The following is a 25,995-nucleotide window of genomic DNA, read 5'->3' on the forward strand; positions in this document are numbered from 1 at the left end:
AATGACAACCTTGGGCATTTTACTGCAGAGAAATGAAAACTTAAGTCCATACAAAAACCTATACATGAATGTTCAAAGTAGCTTATTCACCATAGCTAGTAACTAGAAACTAGCAGTTAATGTTCTTCAGTGAGTGATTTCACAAAGGATGGCACACCTATAATGAGAAATATTACTCAGCAATCAAAAGAAAGACAACAACTTGGATTAACCTCAGGGAACTTTGCTGAGTGAAGAAGACAATCTCAAAAAGCTATGTACTGTAAGGTCCTACCTATACAACCATTGAAATAAAATTCTAGAGAGAACAAATTAGTGGCCACCAAGGTTTAAGAATGGGTGAGGAAGAAGGTGTTGCTATAAAGGGGTAGCACGAGAGGCCCTGGGGTGATAGGGCAGTCTATATCTTGATTGAGGTGGTAGTGACAGGAAGCTACACATGTGACAAACTTGTCTAGAGTTTTACACACTAGTAAAACCCTCGTACACTGGCAATTTCTCAAAAGGCTAAACATAGAGTTACCATATGATCCAGCAATTCTACTCCTAGGTATATACCCGTGGTCGGCAAACTGCGGCTCGCAAGCCACATGCGGCTCTGTGGCCCCTTGAGTGTGGCTCTTCCTAAGCTTTAGGAGTACACTAATTAAGTTAATAACAATGTACCTACCTATATAGTTTAAGTTTAAAAAATTTGGCTCTCAAAAGAAATTTCAATCATTGTACTGTTGATGTTTGGCTCTATTGACTAATGAGTTTGCCGACCACTGGTATATACCAAAGAAAGATGAAAATATGTATCCACATAAAATTCGAGAGAGAGAGAGAGAGAGAGAGAGAAGTGCATGTATAACTGGTGACACCTGAATTAGCTCTGTGGACTTTACCAATGTCATTACTTGGTTTTGCTATTGTACTATAGTTATATAAGATGTTCACCATAGGGGAGAATGAGGGAAGGGTACCAAAAACCTCTCTCCATTTCTTTGCAGCTGCCACTGAATCTATATTTACTCCAAAATAAAGTCTTTTTTTCAGTAATTATATAGTAAAGCATTAGTCAATGTTTAAGAATAATTGCTGTGTTTCAATAAAATTCATAGTTGATGGCAAAAGTAGAAAAGAAATGACAGCCAGCACAGTCAGCCACAAACCATCCCCTCTATGTGTAGGAGGGAGTTCTCCTCTTACTGTGAATGCCCATACTCAAAAACAAGTCAAGGGAAAACCAAGATGGCGGCATAGGTAAACACCGGAGTTTGCTGCCTCGAACAACCACTTCAAAAATACAACTAAAAGATGGAACGGACATCATCCAGAACCACAGGAAGGCTGGCTGAGTGGAAATTCTACAACTAGAAGGAAAGAGAAAAGCATACCGAGACTCAGAGGAGGCGCAGTGCGGAAGTAAAATACTAAGGTACAGAAGCACACATGGGGTGGGCTGGCGGCTGAGGGCGCGGTTGTCGTTTTCAATCAGGAGGGAGTCTCAGGCTCTGAGCTCCAGTTCCGGGCGAGTCTCTGGGGACCCAGACTCATACGGGAGAAGCGGGACTGTCTGGCATCGGTCGGAACTCGAGGGTAGCTTTCTCTCAGAGGGGCTTGCAGCGATTGCCAAGACACTGAGAAGCTGGGCCTCTGAGAGCAGCCATAACTGCTAGGCCCGCCCTGTTGATCCCATGGGACCTGCCCCGCCCAAGCCCTGCAGGGAGGCTTTTGTTGGATAGCCTCAGGTAGAGGCTAGATTAGCACCTCCCTAGAGATCCAGGAGCCAGTGTACCCAGAGGTCAGAGTGGGACAATCCAGTTTGCAGCTCGTGGAACCATAAAGGACACACCCAGGGGGCAGACTCAGTGAGCACCAAAGCCCCACTGAAGCAAGTCTTGCCCCGGAGGGGTGTCTCCAGCACAGAAGTTCTCCCACCACAGACACAGCTGATTCTCACAGCCAACTGGCCTGGAGGTTAATTCCTCCCAGTGATATCTACAACAATCAAGGCTTAACTACAACAAGACTCTGCACAAAGCCCACAAGGGGGGCACCAAGAGTGTCCTCCTCAGGTAATTGGGGAGGCTAAGCCACTGGGCCCTAGAGGACACTTAGCACAGAAAACCACCTTATCAACACAGGGAAGCATAAAAAATGCGGAGACAAAGAAAAAGGACACAAATGACAGAAATGGAGGAAAGAAAACTACTGGATATAGAGTTCAAAACCACACTTTTAAGGTTTTTCAAGAATTTTCTAGAAACTGCCGATAAACTTAATGAGACCTACAAGAAATCCAATGAGACCCTCGAGGTTGTGATAAAGGACCAACTAGAAATTAAGCATACATTGACTGAAATAAAGAATATTATACAGACTCCCAACAGCAGACTAGAGGATCGCAAGAATCAAGTCAACGATTTGAAATACGAAGAAGCAAAAACACCCAACCAGAAAAGCAAAATGAAAAAAGAATCCGAAAATACGAAGATAGTGTAAGGAGCCTCTGGGACAGCTTCAAACGTACCAACATCCGAATTATAGGGGTGCCAGAAGAAGAGAGAGAACAAGATATTGAAAACCTATTTGAAGAAATAATGACAGAACACTTCCCCTATCTGGTGAAAGAAATAGACTTACAAGTCCAGGAAGCGCAGAGAACCCCAAACAAAAGGAATCCAAAGAGGACCACACCAAGACACATCATAATTAAAATGCCAAGAGAAAAAGACAAAGAGAGAATCTTAAAAGCAGCAAGAGAAAGACAGTCAGTTACCTACAAGGGAGTACCCATACGACTGTCAGCTGACTTCTCAACAGAAACTTTGCAGGCCAGAAGGGAGTGGCAAGAAATATTCAAAGTGATGAATGCCAAGAATCTACAACCAAGATTACTTTATCCAGCAAAGCTATCATTCAGAATTGAAGGTCCGATAAAGAGCTTCACAGATAAGAAAAAGCTAAAGGAGTTCATCACCACCAAACCAGTATTATATGAAATGCTGAAAGGTATCCTTTCAGGAGAGGAAGAAGAAGAAAAAGTTAAAGATACAAATTATGAACAACAAATACACATCTATCAACAAGTGAATCTGAAAATCAAGTGAAAAATCTGATGAACAGAATGAACTGGTGATTATAATAGAATCAGGGGCTTAGAAAGGGAGTGGACTGACTATTCTTGGGGGGGAAGAGGATGAGGGGGATGCGGGAAGAGACTGGACAAAAATGGTGCACCTATGGATGAGGACAGTGGGTGGGGTGTGAGGGAGGAGGGTGGGGTTGGAGCTGGGTGGAGGGGAGTTATGGGGGGAAAAAAGAGGAACAAATGTAATAATCTGAACAATAAAGATTTAATTAATAAAAAATTAAAAAAAAACAAGTTGAGAACATCCAGTGTGGACCACATATGTATCCTCACTGGTCCTCTATTTTCCTCCATGCACCTCAACTATCATCTCTGGATCTTCATTCTTGCTCTTCTCTATCTGAATTCATCCTCTTCTCTTCCCTCCTCCTATCCTAATCCTTCCCTCCTCATGAGGCCCAGAAGCAGTATCCATCTTCTCATGTGGGTTAATTGTATTCCTCCAACTACATACTGGAGTTCAAACACCAGGTGCCCTTCTACTGTATTCTCCATAATACATGACACAATGCTAAGAATGTAGGAGGTACTCAAAAATCCTTGTTGGTGAAATAAAATCCGGTCTGTCTTAAGGTCTTTTATTCTTACTCTCATGAAGGAGAATGGGTACATGTGAAGATATATGAGCCATGACAAACGTTTCACACATATCCACTACTTTGTACTTTCAAATGTCATTTCAGTTGGTTTCAATGCAGTGCTGTGAATGAGGCATAGTAGATATAATTAGACCCATTTTACAGGTAAGGCAACTGAGTTCAGAATGTTCAGTGATTTCCAAAGTCACAGTTGATACTGATTCAGGTTTAGAACCCAAGACTCATTCAAAAGCCCTACCAAGTTGCAAATCGCCACATTAAAACTTAATTTTAAGAAGGTTCATTATTAAAATTCAAATCTTCACAAAGGAAGTGTAACGTTTTGCAGCACAAGATGTGGTGTTTAGCCAACACGTTGGAAGTGGCTGAAGCGCTGTAGGAACAGGACAGAGAATAAATGTCTTAAAAGACATTTGATCAAGGACAAATTGGAAGAACACAGGAAAATGTCCACTTCCAAAATATATCCTAAATCCAGGCATTTCTCCCAGTGCCACTGCTATCTATTCCCTCACTCGAGCCTCTAGTCCTCAGATCATAACACTCCATTCAATGGCTTCCCAAAGCACAAAGATCTAAACATCTTATCCTTGCTTAGAAAGTTCTAAATGGTGTGGCTCCTGCTCACCTCTCCAAATTCATCTTGTTCCATTCTTCCTCCACCAACAATGCTCACACATACTTTTCCAGCCCTCAAGTGTGCCAGGCACCTGTCTTGGCCAGTAGCATTGGTTTTCTCTTCTACCTGGAATGCTTTTCTGCCTGACCTTTGTTTAGCTGGCCATGTGTCATTCAAAGTTCAGTGTGTTCTCACCTCAACCAAAGTAGTTACCAGTTCCTATCATATTACTTTCTTTTAATTCTTTGCCAAACACCTATCACTATCTGACATTTGTTTCATTGACTGATATATTGCCTGCCTCTCCCTCATCCCACTGCAATGTAAGTTCTAGGAGGGAAGAGAGAGGTTTACTTTTGTTCTCTTTTGTATTCCCAGTGCCTAACACATAGTAGGTGTTCAATAAATATGCATAGAGGAAGGCAGGAAGGAAGAAAAAGTCCACCACCCTACCTACTTCACAGCTCTGGCTCTATTTGGCCAAACAAATGGCCTAGTAATGACAACCTGAGAGTAGAGTAATAGCCTTCACCTAAGAAGTAAATGAATTACATGATCATAGAAACCTTAAAAGCACCGTGAAAATAGTATAGGTCATCTTACAAGGTCTAGATCAAGCCCCCCTCTTCTCTGAGATCTTCCTGGAATACTCAAGGCCTCTCTACTCCCTCCCTGCTCTGACTTCCTAGAGCTTTATTGCCCACACTACCCATGGGATATGTAATAATCCCCGTATTTTCATTGGTATGAGTGCCTGCTATGTGAGGGAATCCTGCTGGGTCTTGAGAATATAATGATGAATAAGGAGTTTATATATAATTTACACCCTGGTTCCAGGCCATAGATATTAAAACAATATTTGCATAATTCATTATTTGTGGTAAGTGACACAAAGAAAAGTGTGTACTAATAGCATAATTGGAGGACAAAACCAGACCAGCTGGATAAAGGAAGGAAAGCAGGTAGGAAGTGGGTCAGGGAAGTAACAGTTACTCTGTAAGCAGAAAGCCTCTCCAGTGTAGGAGGCAGAAGACCAGTGAGCCAAAAATAGAATGGACTTAAAGTCAGGAGACCATGGTCTCACTTTTAGTCCTATCACTGTCTACCCACATTCCATTTCACTTATCAGGCCTCAGTTCACTTAACTGTGATTACTAATATCAGAAATAATTAAAGTGTTTGTAGAACCCTCAGAAAAATAAAATATTACCACATAATTTTCCAGAGATAAAATCATTTAATTTCAACAAACAAAACATTTATTGAGCATGTTTTACGTGCTTAATACAAAGATCCATAAAGGTGAATGGATTTGCCCAAGATTAATATTAGTTAGTAAGGACAGTCCAGATTAGAATCCAGATTCTCCTGAATCCCAGCACTGGATTCTTTCCAAAGGTATCCACAGCCCTCTACAATCTGGTCCAACTCTAGCTAGGCAATTTCCCACTATTCTCAATGTTAGAAGCCCAAAGGCTGAAATCATCCCAATCAATGTTTACTCCATGTCTTCTGAAATTCTGGGCCCCATTATGAGGTCACACATCCCCCTTTCATGGCTCAGATTGTAAAATGGCCCCTAACTTTGAGTGTTTGTCTCAAGTAACACCTTCTCTTGTACCATTCTCCTATCACCAAGTTGGTTCTTGAAGTCTACAATTTCTGGGGGATCCTGAGATCCTTTCAGGGGGTTCGTGAAATCAAAACTATTTTTGGAATAATACTAAGATGTATTTTTTACTGTGTTGACATTTGCACTATTGGTGCAAAAACAAAGGTGAATAAAACTGCTGGCACATAGAGCATGTCAAGGCAGTGACAGCAAATTATACTAATAGGCATTATATTATTCAGTGCCTTGTGTGGGGAAAAAAGAAAAGCCAATTTAATTTAAGAATGTTCCTGATGAAACAGTAAAAATCATTCATTAAACACTGACCTTTGAGTAAACATGTTTTACTCATGTTTACTCAAGGGTCAGAAGCACACATAAAGCACCCCAGCTGCTTTTCAAAGTACAATGGTTTGCCGGGAGCCGGTCCATCCTTGCTGCTTGACACAGTCCCTGCAGGGAAGAAACATCTGCACAGCATATGTTTCAAGGGATCTGGCGTATATAGCATACTGTTCTTAATATGTTTGCTCCCCTTAGCGCTATGTGTTTTAACCAAGGTCACCTCTCCGAGAAAGGTTGTTTCCCCAGGTAGGGATTTTTCCCTGAAGTCAGGGAGGGGATAAAACCCCTTAACTAAGTGCCAGGCGGGTAATCACTTTAACTACAAACAATCACGCTTAAGCTATATAATCTTTACTCCCTGGAATGGAGATAAGAAACGCCCTAACCTTTGCAATAGAAATTGACAGGATTAAAATCAACTGGTATAAATACAGATGTAACAAGACAACAGGACACAGAACCTAGAGACAGAACCTAGCAAGAGAACATGGCAAAAGACCTTGGACAGAACCTGGCTACAGAACTTGGCTGGAGAACCTAGACAGAACATGGCAGGAGAACCTAGATAGAACCTGGCTGAAGAACCTGGCTACAGAACCTGGCGACCAAACATGGCTGGAGAACCTGGACAGAACCAGTCTGGAGAACCTAGCAATAGAACCTGGCGAAAGAACCTGACTGGAGATCCTAGATAGAACCAGGCGAGAGAACCCAACCATGCTGGTCAACTGAACGCTGCCTCCGGGTCATTCCTTCTTCGCCGACTCCGTCCACACCTTTGGGGACCCCTGGACCTGCTGGGGCAGGACCCCAGCAATGGTTGTTAAGGGAAAGCACTGTGTGACTGAGTTCTGAGCTGAAATAGTGGCTTTCTCCATGAAATACTGTTTTTACTGGAAAGAATAAACAACAGACAAACTAGAGTTATTCAGATTTGAGTATTTATGGACATTTTCTTGAAAATGGACAAAGTAAGCCTGTCACTTCAAAGAAAATAACTACCAGTATTTGTTCTAGAATTTTAGAAAATTTGACACTGTGTGCTTGACATTTTCCCAATGCTAAAAGACTTTCTTGATGACATTGATGGAATATTAGTGAATAGAATTTAAAAAAAATTTTAAATACCATTTTAGAGCAGTTTTAGGTTTATAACAAAATTGAGCAGAAGGTACAGATTAATATCATATAAATTAACATATGCAAAATCTGTATAACTGAATTTTCTAAATGGTAAATTCACCATGTTACAAAATCATGCATTGGGAAAAAAAATCCAAAGTGCATGACAGACTAATGGATTTTCATATAGGAATACAAAAAGTTCATTGATAAAATTTCAGATTCTGCAGTGAAACTAACTTCTATGAAAATACCACTTTTTGGAGTTTTGATGTGTCAAAGAAGAATACAGGTGCTAAAATATCTGTTAAACTGAAGTTATGTTCCTCCATCCCTAAGGGTCTATATTCTTAACAAACAGCCTGGGAAACTAGACTGTCTCAGCAAACTTCCAGGGACATTTTAAATCAAATACTTCTAGGGCAGCACAGAAGATCTCGATAAACCGAGTTCTGACTGTCTTCATCCAAACCTCACTTTAAAAACTACAAATCATCTTCCCCATTCCCTTTTGCTTTTGATAATCAGAAATGATTACTGTTCTTTCCTTCCCTGCAGTATATTCTACCCAAGTTTGACCAAATGTTCTTAATGGGCCTAGTCAAAAAGAAACATCAACTTCCAGTGCCAGTCAAGATGAAGTAAGCTGGAAGCCTATGACTTTTCCTGATTACTATTAAAATCCTCTGCACATAATACCAAAAGCAACTACCTGTGGACTCTGAAAACTAAATAATTAAAGGCAATAGGACCTGAACAAATGAGGATGAATCATGGAATTATGCAGCAAAATCTCCAGGAAAAATCCCCTATCTATCCAGAAGACCCAGCAAGAGGGCTCCAGTGTACTGGAAGAGTATGGAGAAAGTCCCTGGTTTTCTCTCACCCAGCCTTGCCCTAAGGCCAACCCTAGGTCTGCACTGCAGTAGTGGCACAGGCCAGAAGAAATAGATAACCTGAATAGTCCTGTCTATTAAAGAAATTGAATTGTTTGCAAATACCATGATCTTTTATGTATAAAACCCTAAATGCTCCCCCCAAAAAACTATTAGAACTAATAAACAAATCCAGTTGTTATAGGATACAAAATCAATATGCAAAAATCAATTGCATTTCTTTATACCCACAATGACCTATCTGAAAAGAAATCAAGAAAACAATCCCATTTGTGAGAGCATCAAAATGAATAAAATACTTAGGAATAAATTTAACCAAGAAGATAAAAAGATGTGTGCACTAAAAACTTTAAAGCATTAATTAGAACCTGGCCAGTGCGACTCCGTGGCTGAGTGGCGACCTATGAACCAGGAGGTCACGGTTCAATTCCAGGCCAGGGAACATGCCTGGGTTGTGGGCTCGATCCCCAGTGGGGGGGGGGGGGGGGGGGCGTGCAGGAGGCAGCTGATCGATGATTCTCTCTCATCATTGATGTTTCGGTCTCTCTCCCTCTCCCTTTCTCTCTGAAATCAATAAAAATATATTTTAAAAAAAACATTGATGAGAGAAATTTTAGAAGACAAAAATAAATGAAAACATACCCCAGGCTTATGGATTGGAAAAATTAATATCATTTAATTAACATAAAATTAATAAGTATTTGCTAAATGTAATATAGGAACATTTTAGCAATATTAATTTGGATTCTAGGTTATTAGAATCCAAAAGCAATCTAGAGAGTTAATACAGTCCCTATCAAAATTCCAATGGCATTTTTCACAGAAATTAAAAAAATAATTCTAAGTTTCATATGGAATACAAAAAAATAAACAAAATAACTTGAATAGCTAAAGCAATATTGAGAAAGAAGAACAGAGTTGGAGGCATCATGCTTCCTGATTTCAAACTATATTACAAGCTACAGTAACCAAAACAGTATGGTACTGGCATAAAAACAGACACACAGGTCAATGAAACAGAATTGAGTATCTAGAATTAAATGCATGCATAGGTAGCCAGTTAATTTACAACAAAGAAGGCAAGAATATACAATGGGGAAGAAACAGTCTCTTCAATAAATGGCGGGGAAACTGAACAACCACATACAAAAGAATGAAGTGGGACCACTGTTTACACCGTACACAACAAATCAACTCAAAATGGATTATATACTTGAATGTAAGACCTGAAACCATAAAACTCTTAGAAAAAATGTAGGCAGTGAGCTCCCTGACATGGGTCTTGGCAATGATTTGACACCAAATGCAAGGGTAATAAGAGCAAAAATAAACAAAGTGCCTACATCAAAACGACTCTATGCAGCAAAAGAAACCATCGACAAAATGAAAAGGCAACCTACAGAATGGGAAAAATATTTGCAAAACATATATCTGGTAATGGGTTAATAATCAAAATATATAAGGAATTCATACAACTCAACAGCAAAAAAAACCAAATAACCCAATTTAAAAATGGGCAGAAGATCTGAAGACATACAAATAGCCAACTAATCATCAGGGAAATGCAAGCCAAAACCACAATAAGATATTACCTCACACCTGTTAGGATGGCTATTTTCCAAAAAAATAAAAGATTACATATGTTGGCAAAGACGTGAGGAAGACGGAACCCTGGTGCACTGTTGGTGAAAATGTAAATTGGTACATCCACTATGGAAAACAGTTTGAAGTTACCTCAAAAAAAATTAAAAAAGGAACTACCATAATAACCATCAATCCATCTTCTGGGTATATAACCCCAAAAAAGAAATCATTAGGTGAAGGTGAGGGACATTTTCCCTCCCATGTTCATTGCAGCATTATTCGCAATAGCCAAGATATGGAAACAACCTGTTTCTGTTGACAGGTGAATGGATAAAGAAATTAATTATGAAATATTATTCAGCCTTTAAAAAGAAGGAGATTCTGCCTTTTGGACAACATGGGTGGACCTTGAGAGCATTATGCTAAGTGAAATAAGTCAGACAAAAAAGACAAATACCATATGATCCCACCTATATCTGAAATCTTTTTTTTTTTAATGAGATACTACCACACACCCATTAAAATGTCCACTTTTTTTTACCCAACACCAAATACTGATGAGGATGCAGAAATGGAGTGCTCCCACATTGCTAATGCGAATGTAAAATGGTAGAGCCACTCTCAAAAATAGTGTTTCAGTTTCTTATAAAGTTGAACATACATTTACCTATGATTCAGCAAACCCAAAAGAAACTGGAATTCATGTTCATGCAAAACCTGCACATGTATGTTTATAGAAGCTCCAGTAGCCTAATACTATAAACAACCTAAATATATCTCAGCTGGTAAGTAAAGAAATTAAACTGTGGAGCATTCCTATAATAGACTACTTCTCAGCAATAAAAAGAAGTGACCTATTGACACACAACATGGACGAATCTCAAGTGCATCCTGATAAGTAAAAAACAAAGGCCAAAGTAAAAAATGCAACATACTAACAAATTGCATTATTCCGTTCATATGACATTCTGGAAAATGCAAAACTAGTGGTGGAGAACAAATCAATGGTTCTCAGAAGTTGAGTTGGGTGAGGGTCTGACTATAAAGGGGTGACACACGGAAGGTTTTCTGCGATGATGGAACTTTTCTGTATCGTGGTTGTAGTTGTGAATATACAGCCATGTGCATTTGTCAAAATTCATAACTGTGAAAAAAGAGTAAATTTTACAGCATGTGGATTTTAAATAGTAAGTAACCTATAAAAATCTCTCTCAATTTTGTTTACTTTGCTCCTCCCCCTCCCCACCACCCCCACCCCCACCAATGACTCTGTCATAGTCCAGCATCTATCTGGTAACTTTATAACAGCCACTACCTGTTCTCACCACATCACTTGGGAAAGAGAGGAGGCAGGGGAAGGAGGAGGGAGGGGCAGAGAAGAGCCCTGCTTAGACTTCAGAGCTCCCTGAATGAGAGACATTATTCACTTAACAAATGTGTGAGGCACCATAAAAACCCACCAAATATACAACAGTAAACAAAACAGATATCCCTGCCTTTGGGTAGTTTAGTCTACTTGGTTAGACAGTGTCTGAAGAATGAGAAAACAGGGACCAAGGTGGCTTAACTAGAATGGCTGCCATCTTTAAACCTAACAAAACCCCTCCCTCACTGGTTCTGCACCCTTCACCTACAGCTGTGTATGTATTAATCCACCCAAAGCCAAACTTCATGGAAGAGCTGTCCACTCTCACCATCTCCATATCCATCTCCATATCCTCTTGTCCACCCACACGCCTCAGACCCTCACAATCTAGATTCTCCTCCCTCCCTCCATGGAAACTGTCCTCAGTTAGGCCACCAAAGTTGAGGGGTTTTTAGTCCTCATCTTACTTGACTTCAACAGCTTTTGGCTCTGTTGATCACTTATCCTTCTGGAAACATGCTGTGCCCAGGACTCTTCCTATTCCCCTTCTACCTCTGACTGCTCCTTCTCAACCAGCGATAGCATTCCACAAGGCTCAGTCCAACAATAGATCTCTACTCCTCTCTACGTCCTCTCCCTTGGAAATCTCATTTGATCCAGTTTCAATTGACATCAAATTATTGTTCAGTTCCAAAGGTATATCTTCCACTCAGCACCCTTCTCAAAACTCCAAACTTATAGACCCAACCACCTCAACTCAATACATCCAACACTAGACTCATGAATTCCCCTACCAAACCTATTCCCATTTCTCAGTGTTGGTCCTGGCATAGTTTACATGCCAAAACACCGGAATTATCTTTGACTGCCTCCTTTACCCCACAAATCCAAACCATCATCAACACCTACTGATTTTATTTACTAATCTCACAAATTTGCCTACTTTATTTGCCCCACTGCCTCCCCCATAGTCCAGCATCTATCTGGTAGCTTTTTAACAACCTACCTGTTCTCACCACATCACTTGCATCCCTTCCAATCCAGTTAGTGCTTTCAAAGTGCAAATTCTATTCTATCACTCGTTGCTATCAAAACATAAAAGGTTTCTCATTACTGTTAGGACAAAATGCAAATCCTCACCAAGACCTATCAGTCCCTTCATGGTCTGGTCCTATCTAATGCTCTCTCCTCATTCATCTCATTCACTACCTTTGCTCCAGTCACAGAGGCTTGCTTTCATTTCCTCAAAGGCACCGCGTACCTTGCTACCACAGAGCCTTTGCACATACTGTCCTACTCTGGATTGTTCTCATCTCCCCCAATGCCTCTTCATCCAGCATTTCTTAGCTCCAGTATCAATGCAACAGAGAAGGCTTTATATATCCCTAAATTTAGGTCAGACTCCCTGATTCTTTCTTTTCTTTCTTTTAGAACATTTTTTATTTGAAATTATAAAGTCATTAATGTGGTCATTTGATTATGTCAATCACCAACACTAGGACTATAAGCTTTATGGATCAGGGAATTTGTATTTTGTTCAACACTGAAACTCTAGTGTCTAGCCCTGCCAGTGTGGTTCAGTGGTTGAGCATCAACCTATGAACCAGGAGGTCATAGTTTGATTCAGGTGAGAGCACATGCCCTGGTTATGAGCTCGATTGCCGGGGGCGGGGGGGGGGGGGGGGCTTGCAGGAGGCAGCCAATCAATGATTCTCTCTCATCCTTGATGTTTCTATCTTTCTCTCCCTTTGCCTTCCTCTCTGAAATCAATAAAAATATATTTTTTTAAAAAGAATCTCTAGTATATAACACAGTAGCTCCTTCACAGTAGATACCCAATAAGTATTTGCTAAAGACTGAACTCAACAATCCCACAAAATGATGTATGAATAATGCCATACATATCCACACTCCTTGTTTTTTTAAGTAAATCTTTATTGATGAGAGTATTACATATGTCCCTTTTGTCCCCCATTGACCCCTTCTACCCTGCCCCCACTCCCTGCCCCAGGCCTTCACCACCCTACTATCTGTGTATATGGGTTATGCATATATGCATACAAGTTCTTTGGTTGAAATCTTCCGACCCATCTACCCTCCCCTGCCTTCCCTCTGAGAATCCACAGTCTGTTCTATGCTTCTGTGTCTCTGGATCTATTTTGTTCTTCATTTTATTCATAGATCCCACATATGAGTGAGATCATGTGATACTTGTCTTTCTCTGATTGACTTATTTCACTTAACATAATACTCTCCAACTCCCTCCATGCTGTCTCAATGGGTAAGAAATCCTTCTTGTTTACTGCTGCATAGTATTCCATTGTGTAGATGTACCTCAGCTCTTTTACCCACTCATCTACTGATAGGCACTTGGGCTGTTTCCAGATCTTAGCTATTATAAATTCTGCTGCTATGAACATAAGGGTGCATACATTCTTTCTGATTGGTGTTTTGGATTTCTCAGGATATATTCATAGAGTGGGATCACTGGGTCAAATGGCAGTTCCATTTTTAACTTTTTTAGGAAACTCCATATTGTTTCCCATAATGGCTCCACCAGTTTGCATCCCACCAGCAGTGTACTAGGGTTCCTTTTTCTCTACATTCTCACCAGCAGTTGTCATTTGTTGATTTGTTGATGGTAGCCATTCTGACAGGTGTGAGGTGCTTCCTCATTGTCATTTTATTTTTTTATGTTTTAGAAACTGTTTATTTTCCATCAACCTTATTTCCGTTCTGTTAAGAGTTTATGGAAGAACAGCTTAGGACCACTCAGTAGTTGTTCCTACCCATTCGGTGACCTGAGCAGTGGGGGCTGCAGACTAGTCTTCAGTGGCAGCTGAGTGCTCATCTTCAGTAGGAAACTTCTGAATGGGCACAGTGGGAACCTGCACCTTCAGACCAGTCTGCAACCTCAGGCTGAGCAGCAGTGAACTCAGGAGCAGGAGCAGTCCATTCACCCTGAAATCCCTCGTGGTCACAGCCTTTTCAGCAGCGGCCTGGAGGCCCCAGTCCACAGCAGCAGCAGGCAGCCGGGGAAAGGAAGGGAGTACCCAGCCGGCAGCCGGCAGCTGCTAGGGACCCTACTAGTGCACAAATTTCGTGCACTGGGCCTCTAGTTGTATAAAAATGTCACTAGTTTCTGGGTGTTAATTTTGTATCCTATTACATTGCCAAATTCATTTACTAAATCTAGTAGTTTTTTTGGTGGAGCCTTTAGGGTTTTCTATGTATAAAATCATGTTATCTGCAAATAATGAGAGTTTTACTTCCTCCTCTCCAATTTGAATGCCATTTTTAAAATCTTTATTGTTGAGAGTATTACAGATGCACCTCCTTCTTCCCACCATTGCCCCCCTCCACCCTGTTCCCACCACACCCAAGGCCTTCACCACCCTACTGTCTGTGTCCAAGATCTTTGGTCAATCTCTTCCTGCCCCACTCCCCTGTTGTGAGATTCATCAGTCTGTTCCATGTTTCCATGTCTATGATTATATTTTATTCACCAGTTTATTTAGTTCATTTATTTTGATTTTTAGATTCAATTGTTGATAGATATGTATTTGTTGCTATTTTATTGTTCATATTTTTATCTCTTCTTCTTCTTCCTTCTCCTCCTCTTCCTTCTTTTCTTAAAGAATACCCTTCAACATTTCATGTAGTGTTGAAATAGTGGTGATGAACTCCTTTAGCTTTTTGTTTGTGAAGTTCTTTATTTGACCCCTAATTCTAAATAAGAGCTTTGCTAGGTAGAGTAATCAGGTTGTAGGTCCTTAATATTCATCACTTTGAATATTTCTTGCCACTCCCTTCTGGCCTGCAAAGTTTCTGTTGAGAAATCAGCTGACAGTCATATGGCCGCTCTCTTGTAGGTAAATAACTGCTTTTCTTTTGATGCTTTTAAGATTCTCTCTTTGTCTTTAACCCTTGGCATTTTAATTATGATGTGTCTTGGTGTGGGCTTTTTGGGGTTCCTCTTGTTTGGGACACTCTGAAGTCGATTTTCTTGTACTTGGAAGTTGATTTCTTTCACCAGGTAAGGGAATTTTCTGTCATTATTTTTTCAAATAGGTTTTCAATATCTTGCTCTCTCTCTTTTCTTTCTGGCACCTCCATAATGCGAATGTTGGTACATTTGAGGTTGTCCCAGAGGCTCCTTACACTATCTTCATATTTTTGGATTCTTTTTTCTTTTTGCCCTTCTGATTGGGTCTTTCTTATTTCCTCGTATTTCAAATTGTTGATTTGATTCTTGGAATCCTCTACTTTACTATTGAATCCCTGTAAGTTATTCTTTATTTCAGTTAGTGTTATGTTTCATTTCTGACTGGTCCTTTTTCATGTCTTTCACATTCTCACTAAGATCCTTGAGAGTCTCATGAAAATCCTTGAGTAACCTTATAACCATGGTTTTGAACTCTGTATCCAGTAATTCATTTGCTTCCATTTCTTTCATTGTGACATGTTTCTTTATCTCCGCATTTTGGTTGCTTCCCTGTGTTTGTTTCTATGTATTAGGTAGAGCTGCTATGTCCCCTGGAATTCGTAGAGTGGCCTTGTGTAGTAGGTATCCTTAGGGGCTGGTGGCTCAGCCTCCCCAGTCACTTGAGCTAGGCATTCTAGGTGCACACCTATGTGGGTTATGCACAGTCTTATGGTAGTTGAACCTTGATAGCTCTTGGAGTCACTGGGAGAAGTTGACCTAGAGTCCAATTGGCTATGGGCTATGGGGAGCAGCTGCAACTACAGTGGGAGAGCTGCTGTGCAGGAAACATCCATATGGAGCAGGACTTGCCTTGATAGAGCTTTGGTGCTCACTGAGTCGCCTTTTGAGTGTTTTGCTTGTGGATGTGTAGTAATCTGCTATGGTCTGAAGCTGTCCACCAGGTGCACTGATTCTGGGTCCTCCAGGGAGGTGCAAAGTCAGCCACTCCCTGGGGCCACCCAGCCGAAGCTACAGAGAGATCTGCAGATGGCTGCTAATCACTATTTTGTATTGGGTTTGCAGATGCCCCGGTGAGGCCTAGCTCTGAAGCAAGGAAAGCTCATGCTAGTGTTGGATCTTGGACCTTTTATTGACAGGTTTGGGGCACACTGTTACCAGTTGCAGCTTGCTTGAGAGATTTTAGCAAAGTCTGAAGCCTGAGCCAGGACAGACCATTCATATGGAAAAGCTGCTGCAAACAGCTTGAGTGGAACTGCAAATTGGATGTGGCAGGGTCTCAGGGAATCCCCAGGGTGGAGCAAACAACATGCTCCAGGCTGATGGAGACTCAGATATGACTGCCAGTCAGCCCTGGGACAGGAGAGGTCCTAGCACAGGAACAATAACCCCTGCCAGCACTCCCATATGGGAGAAAGCCTCCCCCAAGTTCTTACCCCGATGCCAAACAATCCAGTTCTTCCCCATATGTGTCTGGGTCCCCCAAAGCCACCCAGTGCTGGGAGCCCAAGTAAAACTGTGTACCAGCCCTTTAAATGGAACACCTACATCTTCAGCAGCTTCCGTGTCACTCAGCCACAATCCCCACTTGTTTTTATAGCCTGTAGTTGCAGGAATTTCTCTTCCCAGCTCTGGGGCCCTGGGATGGGTGTCTGGTGTGAGACTGGACCCCTTGCTCCTCAGGGGAGACCTCTTCAGAGACAATCTCCCTCCCGATTAAAAAAAAAAAAAAAAAAACACAGCACACGTGGATGTCGGACCAGCCCATTCCACACCTCCACCCCTCTTACCAGTCTCCATGTGCTTTCTTCTTTACTTCTCTAATTGTATGACTTCCATTCAGCCAGATTTCTGGTGGTTCTGATGATTGTTGTTCTGTATTTTAGTTGTAATTTTGATGTGGTTGTAGGAGGCGGCGAGTATAGGCGTTTACCTATGCCACTATCTTGGTTCTCTCTCTGGATGCCTTTTATTTCTTCTTCTCGCCTGATTACTATGGCTAGGACTTCCAGTACTATGCTGAATAAGGGAGGTGAAAGCAGACATCCCTGTCTTATTCCTGTTCTTAGGGAAATGGTTTTTCCTAAGAGTATGTTTCCCACTGATACGCTGTTTGCTGTAGGTTTGTCATATATGGCCTTTATTATGTTGAGAGATGATTCCTCTATTCTCATTTTGGTGAGAGTTTTTATCAAAAATGGGTGTTGAATTTTGTCAAATGCTTTTTCTGCATTTATTGATATGATCATGTGATTTTTGTCTTTCAATTAGTTTAGATTATGTATCATGTTTATTGATTTGCATGTCCACTCTTTATAACAGCAATGTATTGGAAACAACCTAATTCCCTATCAGTAGGGAACTTGGTTAACTATATTGTGACACACCCATATGATGGAATACTATGCAGCTATTTAAAGCAACTTTGTATGCATTCATATGGAAAGATCAAGACATCCTTGCGAATAAAGCAAGGTAAAGCGAAGTATAGTGCGCTGCCGTTTGTGTCAAAGATGACGACAGCCCTAACCGGTTTGGCTCAATGGATAGAGCATCGGCCTGCAGACTCAAGCGTCCCAGGTTCAATTCCGGTCAACGGCATGTACCTTGGTTGCAGGCACATCCCCAGTAGGGAGTGTGCAGAAGGCAGCTGATCGATGTTTCTCTCTCATCGATGTTTCTAACTCTCTATCCCTCTCCCTTCCTCTCTGTAAAAAATCAATAAAATATATTTTTTTTAAAAATTGAGGTATAAAAAGATGACAAATAAGCCTGGCCAGTGTTGCTCAGTGGTTGAGTGTCCGCCTATGAACCAGGAAGTCATAGTTTGATTCCTGTCAGGCCACGTGCCCAAGTTGAGGACTCGATCCCCAGTGTGGGGCATGCAGAAGACAGCCGATCAATGATTCTCTCTCATCATTGATATTTCTCTCTCCCTCTCCCTCTCCTCTCCCTTCCTCTCTGAAATCAAAAATATGTTTTAAAAAGGTGGCAAATAATATGAAAAGATGTTCAACATTAGTGCTGTAAGGTTGAATGTTTGTATTCCCCAAAATTCGTATGTTAAAACCTAAACCTCAGGCATGTGCTAGGGGGCAGGAGTGGGCGGGAGAGATCAATGGGGGGAAAAGGAGACATATGCAATACTTTCAACAATAAAGAATTTAAATTTTTTTAAAAGGTGGCAAATAATACATGTCTGCATTATTGCTTGGATGAAAATACTTAATGAATGTTTATAATAACAGCAGCTACTGTTTAGGGGGTGGGTGAAAACTGGGTGGATGGGAGGCAGAAGTGGAGAAAATCTCTACTGACTTCTAGATTTGAGAATCCATATGAGTATGTCATTTGTTTATAATTCAGTATATGAGTTTTCTTTTAAGTTCTCCCTTCATAGAATCCAATAAATTTTTTTAGATGAATGGAGGCATATATGATGGCTTGTCTGTCACCGTTCCTATCCCCAGTACACATTCCATCACCACCGCTGCCACTACTCTGCCACTCCCCTGGGAAATAACAGGAAGCTTTTAATTTTTAAAATATGTCATTTAAAATATGACATTTTGAAGTCTTACTTTAAAATGATCAATTTATAGTAATAAACCCTTCCATCGCCCTTTCAAATATGTTCTAATTAGTTAGGTCCTTACAACAATCTTAGATAGTATATATGTTGTAGCATTTTATAGATGAGAAAAGAGACGTGAGAAATGAAGGGCCCTTCCCAAGGTCATTCCTCTGGAAGTGGCAGAGCCATCTAGACCAGTGGTTCTCAACCTTCCTAATGCCGCGACCCTTTAATACAGTTCCTCATGTTGTGGTGACCCCCAACCATAAAATTATTTTCGTTGCTACTTCATTACTATAATTTTGCTACTGTTATGAATCGTAATGTAAATATCTGATATGCAGGATATATTTTCATTGTTACAAATTGGACATAATTAAAGCATAGTGATTAATCACAAAAAACAATATGTAATTATATATGTGTTTTCCAATGGTCTTAGGCAACCCCTGTGAAAGGGTCGTTCGACCCCCAAAGTGGTTGCGACCCACAGGTTGAGAACCACTGATCTAGACTTTCAGATTACAAATTTATGTTCCTTCTAATGCAGCTCAGACAATAACTCCCCCATCCTTCCAAATTCTGAAAAAGAGAGAACAGAGATGGCAGAGGACTCTCACGAATTTTATTTCCATCCCATGACACTCTGTGACAGACCTAAACAAGAATGGGCCAGTCTGGGTCTTGGTCCTAGGGGACAGTACTTACAGAGAAGGGAAAATATCCAACTTTTGTTTTGACAGTTATACTCACACAGCAGGATAGAAAAGAAGAAAGAAAGATGTCCTTGGCTGGTGTGGAGAGAATCCTGCCAGGAAATCTAGTGGATGCTCCAACTTGCCAAAGACATCCCCAAGGTCCCATTAGCACCAAGACACTGAACCAGAGCAGCACTGAACACTCAGTAACACTGCTGACGTCCTGGCGACTCTTGAAAGATTATGTTTCTAATTACTGAGGCACGGGCGGGACGCTTGAAGGTGGGACCAGAGAGTGGGAGGATTTTGCTGCTGAGGATGAGGTGAATGTGGCCCTGGGTGTACATCACAAAAGCTTCCCTATATGTGCTTTCCTCCTCTACTTCTTAACCTCTGGATTGACTCCAGAGTCACCTACCATCCCCCACCCCCACCCCATGATAAAGTGAGAACTATCAGTGAAGAGAATAAAAGATGCCTTCACAACCATAGGCCAGATCACTGTCAGAGCTGACTGGAAGCTGAGAGCAACAGCATAAACACTAGAAAGCCCAAGAACTCGCCGATCTTGTAATCTAAGATACGGCACATAAAACATGAAAGGCATGTAGTGTACAACAGCCAGCCCATTTATAATGGTCTCGGACCATGCAAAGCATTCGTGTGTTCTGATTTTTCAAAAGTGTCCTCAGACCTATTCCTTCTGGAATAAAAATGTGACCTGAACAGCTCTTCTGGTCCCTCCCTAAATAAGGACCACCAGGAGAAAAACACAGACTGCATCTGACATAATATATTCATCCTGGGTGAGACAATGTGATGCTCACCTTCACACAGAAAAGGCAGGAAAAGTTTAGCATTCTTTTGAAGAAAAGAACAAGTAATTATCCACAATTCCTCATCCAACTCTGAGATCATCAATTCACAACTACTTTAAATACTCCAGAGTACATAAAAATCTCTCAAGGAGCATCATAAAATTTAAATCATAATACTGGCCCCCAAAAGGACACTTAATTTTAGTTTAAAATAAAATTCTAAACTAGCTAGCTAACTTATCTCTGATGTGCTACCTTTCATAGTGGGCAGCGATAAAGCGGAAGGGATTCAAGAGGAGTTAAAAAGTACACAATACATCAGATCTAACTTCTAAACGCAGCTATGCAGGAGCCAGAGCAACTATTTTCCTCCCCCAAAGCTTCTGACTTCCTCAGAGCCACCCAGCACACCCTCCATTTGTTATCTAAGTGGCCAAAAGGACTTCTCCCCAAGACCAACCTCTGACCACCAGAAATAGGGCTGCCTTCACATTGAAGCAATTCTCAACAGTCCTATTGTTCTGCTTTTTCAGATGATGGAAAATCTAATTCCAGGAAATGTTAATAGCTTCATTATGTGACCATAGGACTAATAAGTTATATAGCCAAAGAATTTGGAACTAAGCTACTAAGATATTTTTGGAATAATAGCTGATCTCTTGATATAAATTTATCGTTATCAAGGATCTAGGAGTATAAGCAAAACTCCTACAAAAAAGGAGAATCAAACGGCCGAGCCTAAAAAAATTTGGAATGTGCTAAGACCTGACTCGGGCTGGGGATACTTGGCAGGTCCAGGCCAGTGTGGAGTGGATGCTGGTGCAGATTAAAAAGGTGGAAGAAACAGGCACTTGGGACCATGTTGGAAGCAAAATATAGGACGAGTGTTCAGAAAATTCTGACAAACCATGGAGGAGAGGTTAGAGCAGTGGTTCTCAACCTGTGGGTCGCGACCCCTTTGGCGGTCAAACGACCCTTTCACAGGGGTCGCCTAAGACCATCCTGCATATCAGATATTTACATTATGATTCATAACAGTAGCAACATTACAGTTATGAAGTAGCAATGAAAATAATTTTATGGTTGGGTCATAACATGAGGAACTGTATTTAAAGGGCCAGAAGGTTGAGAACCACTGGGTTAGAGAATCCTAGACTGCTGTTAATAAAGTAGGTCTAAGGGAAGAACCTCTTGGTAATATCCAGGAAGTAAAAATAGACAGTTTTCCTTAGTTGGGCACCAGCCCATCACGCTAACAGTTTCTGTGCAAGAGCATGAAGAAGGCCTCCAGGCACCAGGGAGCCCTGGGCAGAAGATAAGGAAGTTTGGAAGAACAAGAAGCTACCGTAGGACAATGCACCAAAGAAGAGCACTTCGCCCAAACCCATCACGTGAAGATGGAAGGAAGGAAGCCCCCAAACATGTTCATTAACTCATAAAACAGTCCCTTTCCCATGGGATACCCACATCCCCACAGCAGAACTCTCTTCAGTAGTCTGTCACCTTCCTTAAAAAGTCTCAGTCAGGGGACTGGCCTGGTTCCACAATCAGCCCATCTTCATTGCTTTGGGAAAGTAACAGTCCTCAAAATTTCCCCACAACTCTGGCATCTGCCCCAGATAGGAAGATCCCTTTGATATTTTCATCCCCCAAATCATCCTGACCCTTACATTTCCCAACCATCTTGGCTATGCCTTAACAACTATTGTGAAAAATCATAGAAGTGTTAGCTATGATAATTATTCCATTTCATTTCCTTAAGGACATTTCTTTCTTCTTAGAAAATTTCTTAGAGTCCTATGCTATCAATAACAACACCAACACAATAATAATGATGATGACAGTCACAATGGCTCACATGTGTAGAGTGCTTACCCCGCCAAGCACTACACTAAGGGCTTTACATATTTACACATTTTACATAGTGAAATCATATTGCATCAGACCTAGCATGTAGAAGTTACAATTGTCTTCATTTTACAGAAGAGGAAACTGAGGCACAGTGTACAACCTTCCTCCCATATCGCCCCCTCCCTTTGTGAGGAACCCCATGCCAATAGTAAAGCCTCAGGAATCCGAAGTTTCTGAGTGGTGTTTTTTAACTGCTGGCAGGGAGGATAATACTTTGGTCTGGGCTTTGGGAAGAGTATTCTTGACTCCTTTGGTCACAAAACTCATACAAGATGTGGCTATTCTATTATTTTGCTGCTGCACAGGGCACAGCCAGTTCTTACCCTGTTGTCTTCCTGGATCTCCCAGTCACTGGAGAAAGTTGCCATCTGCTGCCCTTGGGAGCAGTTTGAAAACTGGAAAAGGCTGGAAAACATCCTTCTGTTCTCTTGAGTGTCTGGAAAGATGGCATCTTGGAAATTGACTCCATGAGGCAAGAGATTATAATTTTCATCCATCCTAGTGAGGAAAGAGGAAAAAAAGCAGATGTAGAAGAAACACTTTATGGGGTGTACCAGCTTTAATCAAGAGTCAGAGAAGACTGACAGTCTTGCCAATTACACAATAATGTCTCACACGGCTCTCCTCAGAGGAGTTACTGTTTCTAATTACTTCTCTGCCATAGGTACATGCATCTATTCTTAAAGTTTTCAAAAAGATGACTTTGGGTGAGGCAGGGGGGAAAGTGCGTGCTTGCGTGTATGTTTGCCCATTTATGTATCTCCCAAGAAGCATTCCTTCTCATAGAGAGTATTTCTTGTTTCTTGGTGAAAGGAAGGTCAGTTGGAATGGCTCAGGTTCAAATCCTGCCCTTACTACTTATCTTCTGCCTGGCATGAAACAAATTTTTAAAATTCTCTGCTTTCGTATTCCAATCTGGAAAAACAGGATATTAGCACTTTACTCCTTAGTGGCCGTGTAAGGGCTGCATTAGGAAATGTGAGTGACGCACTTGGCGTGAAGTGAGTGCAGCATAAATGTTAGCTAACATTTCTATAGAGCCTAGTGTAGTAGCCTGTTGGAAAGACAAAGTCATGAAAAGGAAAAGGGGTGATGGAAGTCACACTCCAGCTCACCAGTGTGTCTCCACTGCCACTTCCCACTGAGAACTGACCAGAATCTGTCCCAGTGGGTCCCCGAATGACAGAGCAGGAATGATTCGTATGCAGCTGTTACACACTTAGGACAACATAGCCCTGTGGAACGGAGATCCTATCAGACTACTGACTGACTCTGTATTTCTGCCCTAACTCTTTGTAAATATATCAGAGCAGAAGATGAAAGAGTTGGCTGACCACCATAGAGCCAGTGGTCAAAACTCTATTTCATGATAAAGTTGGGGGAAACAAACAAACGATGTCTACTCAAGTACTCTGGCTTTTTCCTTTGGAAAAAAAAAAAAAGTTTTGTTGTTGTGTAGTTTTATAGCTGGAGTCTCAGTGTTTTCCCTAAATAAAAATATGAAAAATCTGAGCTAAGCTTTCCTGTATAAGAAAGGTACAGTCTCAGTCCACACTGACTTTATTTAGAAACTATATTTCCCCAGCAATGAGAAAAAAAATTCAATTGAATCTAGCTAACCCACTCACGCCAAAACAAAGCACGCATGTATTCTAAACTTAGATATTTTGGCTCCAATATGGAAAACATGTGTTGCCAGGGGCTTACGGACGCCCTCTGTGGAACTTACTGTTTTCCGTCTCAGAGAAATCTCAAAAGCTCAAAGTGAATTTGCAGACCCAGGTCACAGTCATTCAAATATCTTTATTGCTACTGCACACACTGGGCAGATTAGAAGCAGTACCAATCACAACTTTGGTTAATTCACTCTCTGAATATAGATGTTAGATTCCATTTTGATGTTTCTCTCAGTTGCTCTGTATCACTCTCCTATTGCAATCGGAAACAACCAATGCACTTAGGGTTCCACCTGCTGCTCTCGGGTTTCAGACTTCAGTGGAACCCCTTGTCTGAATTCTTATGCACATGCACTCCATCTGGACCACAGGCCAACTTTCATGGAACCTTACAAGATTCCAGGAGTCTCCAGTCAGAGAGGGCCTCCTGCCTGATTCACCTCCATCCTCTTCGAAGCACTGTGACTCAGGGTCTTACCCCCAGAAGCCCACTCCCCTCCCTAAATCTTGGCTATTTTGAATAGCGTGGCACTGAGGTCTGTCGGCAGCTGATATGAGTCACTCCGATGAATAGGAGTGAAACTAGGACAGCTGGTCTGCATTCCGCATCAGTCACATCCTGACATTCAAGCAGGTGGGGAGAAGAGAGTGCACTGTCCCTGCAGCTAACCTGCACCAGGTGTTTCCAGCAGTTACTCTGTTTTAGTCTCAATCAGCCTTGCTTTTCACATTACTGACGTGAGGATATTGAGGTTCTGAGGTCAGTAACTCGCACAAAATCAGGAGGAGCAGAACCAGAATTCCAACAGTCTGGTTTCAAAGGTTTTTCTTTTTCTTCCTCATCAGCCCAAGCTACTCCCACTGAATCCAGTTTTGTTTTTTCTTTTAAGTTGACTCAAAGGAAGTATTGGAAACCCCCTTGGGCGTTTGCCTGAAACATCTTCTTTGCATGAAGTACAGAAATTCCTGTTTTATAACCACCCTTAGCCAAAGATACCTGGTATCTTCGTAGAGACGTCGAATAAAGAGTAAGGGGAGGACCCCAAGGCATATTCTCATAGGGCAGGGACAGGATTCTGTGGGAGTCCTGACCTGGCCCCAGGTAACTGTGACCTCGGGAGGCCACCCAGAGGTGCACAGGGGGTGGTGTGGGTTCGAGGTGCCGGGCTCACCTGAGGAAGAAGAAATAGGAGTAGTCCTGGACCACCGTGTGGGAGTGACAGGAGAAGTAGCCCAGGCCGGTGAGGTTGAGCCTGGAGCCGGCGGGGACCTCGAGCATGCTGCCCCACGCCTGGTCGCACAGCATCTCGATCTCGGCTGAGTAGAAGAGCCCCGCCGCGCCGGCCTCGTACTGCCAGGGCAGGGAGTTGTAGAGGCCGGGCACCTCCTGGTGCAGCGCCAGCACCTTGGCGTACACGATGATCTCGGCCAGCTCGGCGCGGCAGCCCTCGCTCAGGGGTCGCCACTCCGACGGCAGCTGACAGCCGCGGGCGGGTCGGAGCCGGCCGGCCAGGCAGAGCGCGGCGAGCAGCAGCGGGCGCAGCACCCCCATGCCGGCGGCGGCGGGCGGCGGGGCGGCCCCGGTCGGCGCTGCGCCCCGAGCGCGCTAGCTTGGGCGCATGGCCGGGCCCTCGGGACCCGCAGAGCGGAGTGGGGCGCAGGGGGCGTCGGGGAACTCGGAGCGCCCGCACGGCCCGGGAAAGGCAGTCCTGGGCACTGGGCCCGGCGCGCTGCTCCGGGACCTCCGCACGCCGCTTCCCGGCCGCCAGGCTCGCCAGCCCCGCCGCGCCCGGGACGGGACGCTTTAAAAGGGTCGCGGGGCGGGCCGACCACCGCCTCCCGCCCGGCCCCTCGCGGCGGGGGCGTGGGCGGCGGCGGGAGAGGCGGGGAGGCGGCCGGGAGCGGGGGACTGGGCCAGGGACGCGCAGGAAGCTCGGAGCCGCAGGGGCTGCCGCTCCGCCAGGCGCGGTGTTTAGAAGGGGGTGCATAGCGCCCCGAAAAAGTCACTGCTGGGAACACCACCCAGCCCTCTTCCTGCGCCCCACTCTGGCACTGGGGCAAAGCTTTCCAGAAGTAAAGCATGTTCCAAGCGCGTG

The 25,995-nt window shown here is 42.6% G+C and overlaps 1 protein-coding gene across 1 annotated transcript in view; it reads right to left on the minus strand.

Moving 5' to 3' along the window:
- The window catches only part of CCDC3 (coiled-coil domain containing 3), a 126,835-nt gene extending 101,127 nt beyond the window's left edge, over positions 1-25,708 (minus strand). Inside the window, exons 1-2 of the mRNA XM_036352568.1 lie at positions 25,072-25,708; positions 22,547-22,721 (exon numbers count right to left, since the gene is read on the minus strand). Of these exons, the coding sequence (XP_036208461.1) occupies positions 22,547-22,721; positions 25,072-25,451 (555 nt within the window). The 5' untranslated portion in view covers positions 25,452-25,708. The remainder of the gene's footprint in view (positions 1-22,546; positions 22,722-25,071) is intronic.
- Between the last annotated feature and the right edge of the window lie 287 nt (positions 25,709-25,995).

The sequence above is a fragment of the Myotis myotis genome, unplaced genomic scaffold (genome assembly GCF_014108235.1).
Source record: "Myotis myotis isolate mMyoMyo1 unplaced genomic scaffold, mMyoMyo1.p scaffold_m19_p_1, whole genome shotgun sequence".
Lineage (NCBI taxonomy): Eukaryota > Metazoa > Chordata > Mammalia > Chiroptera > Vespertilionidae > Myotis > Myotis myotis.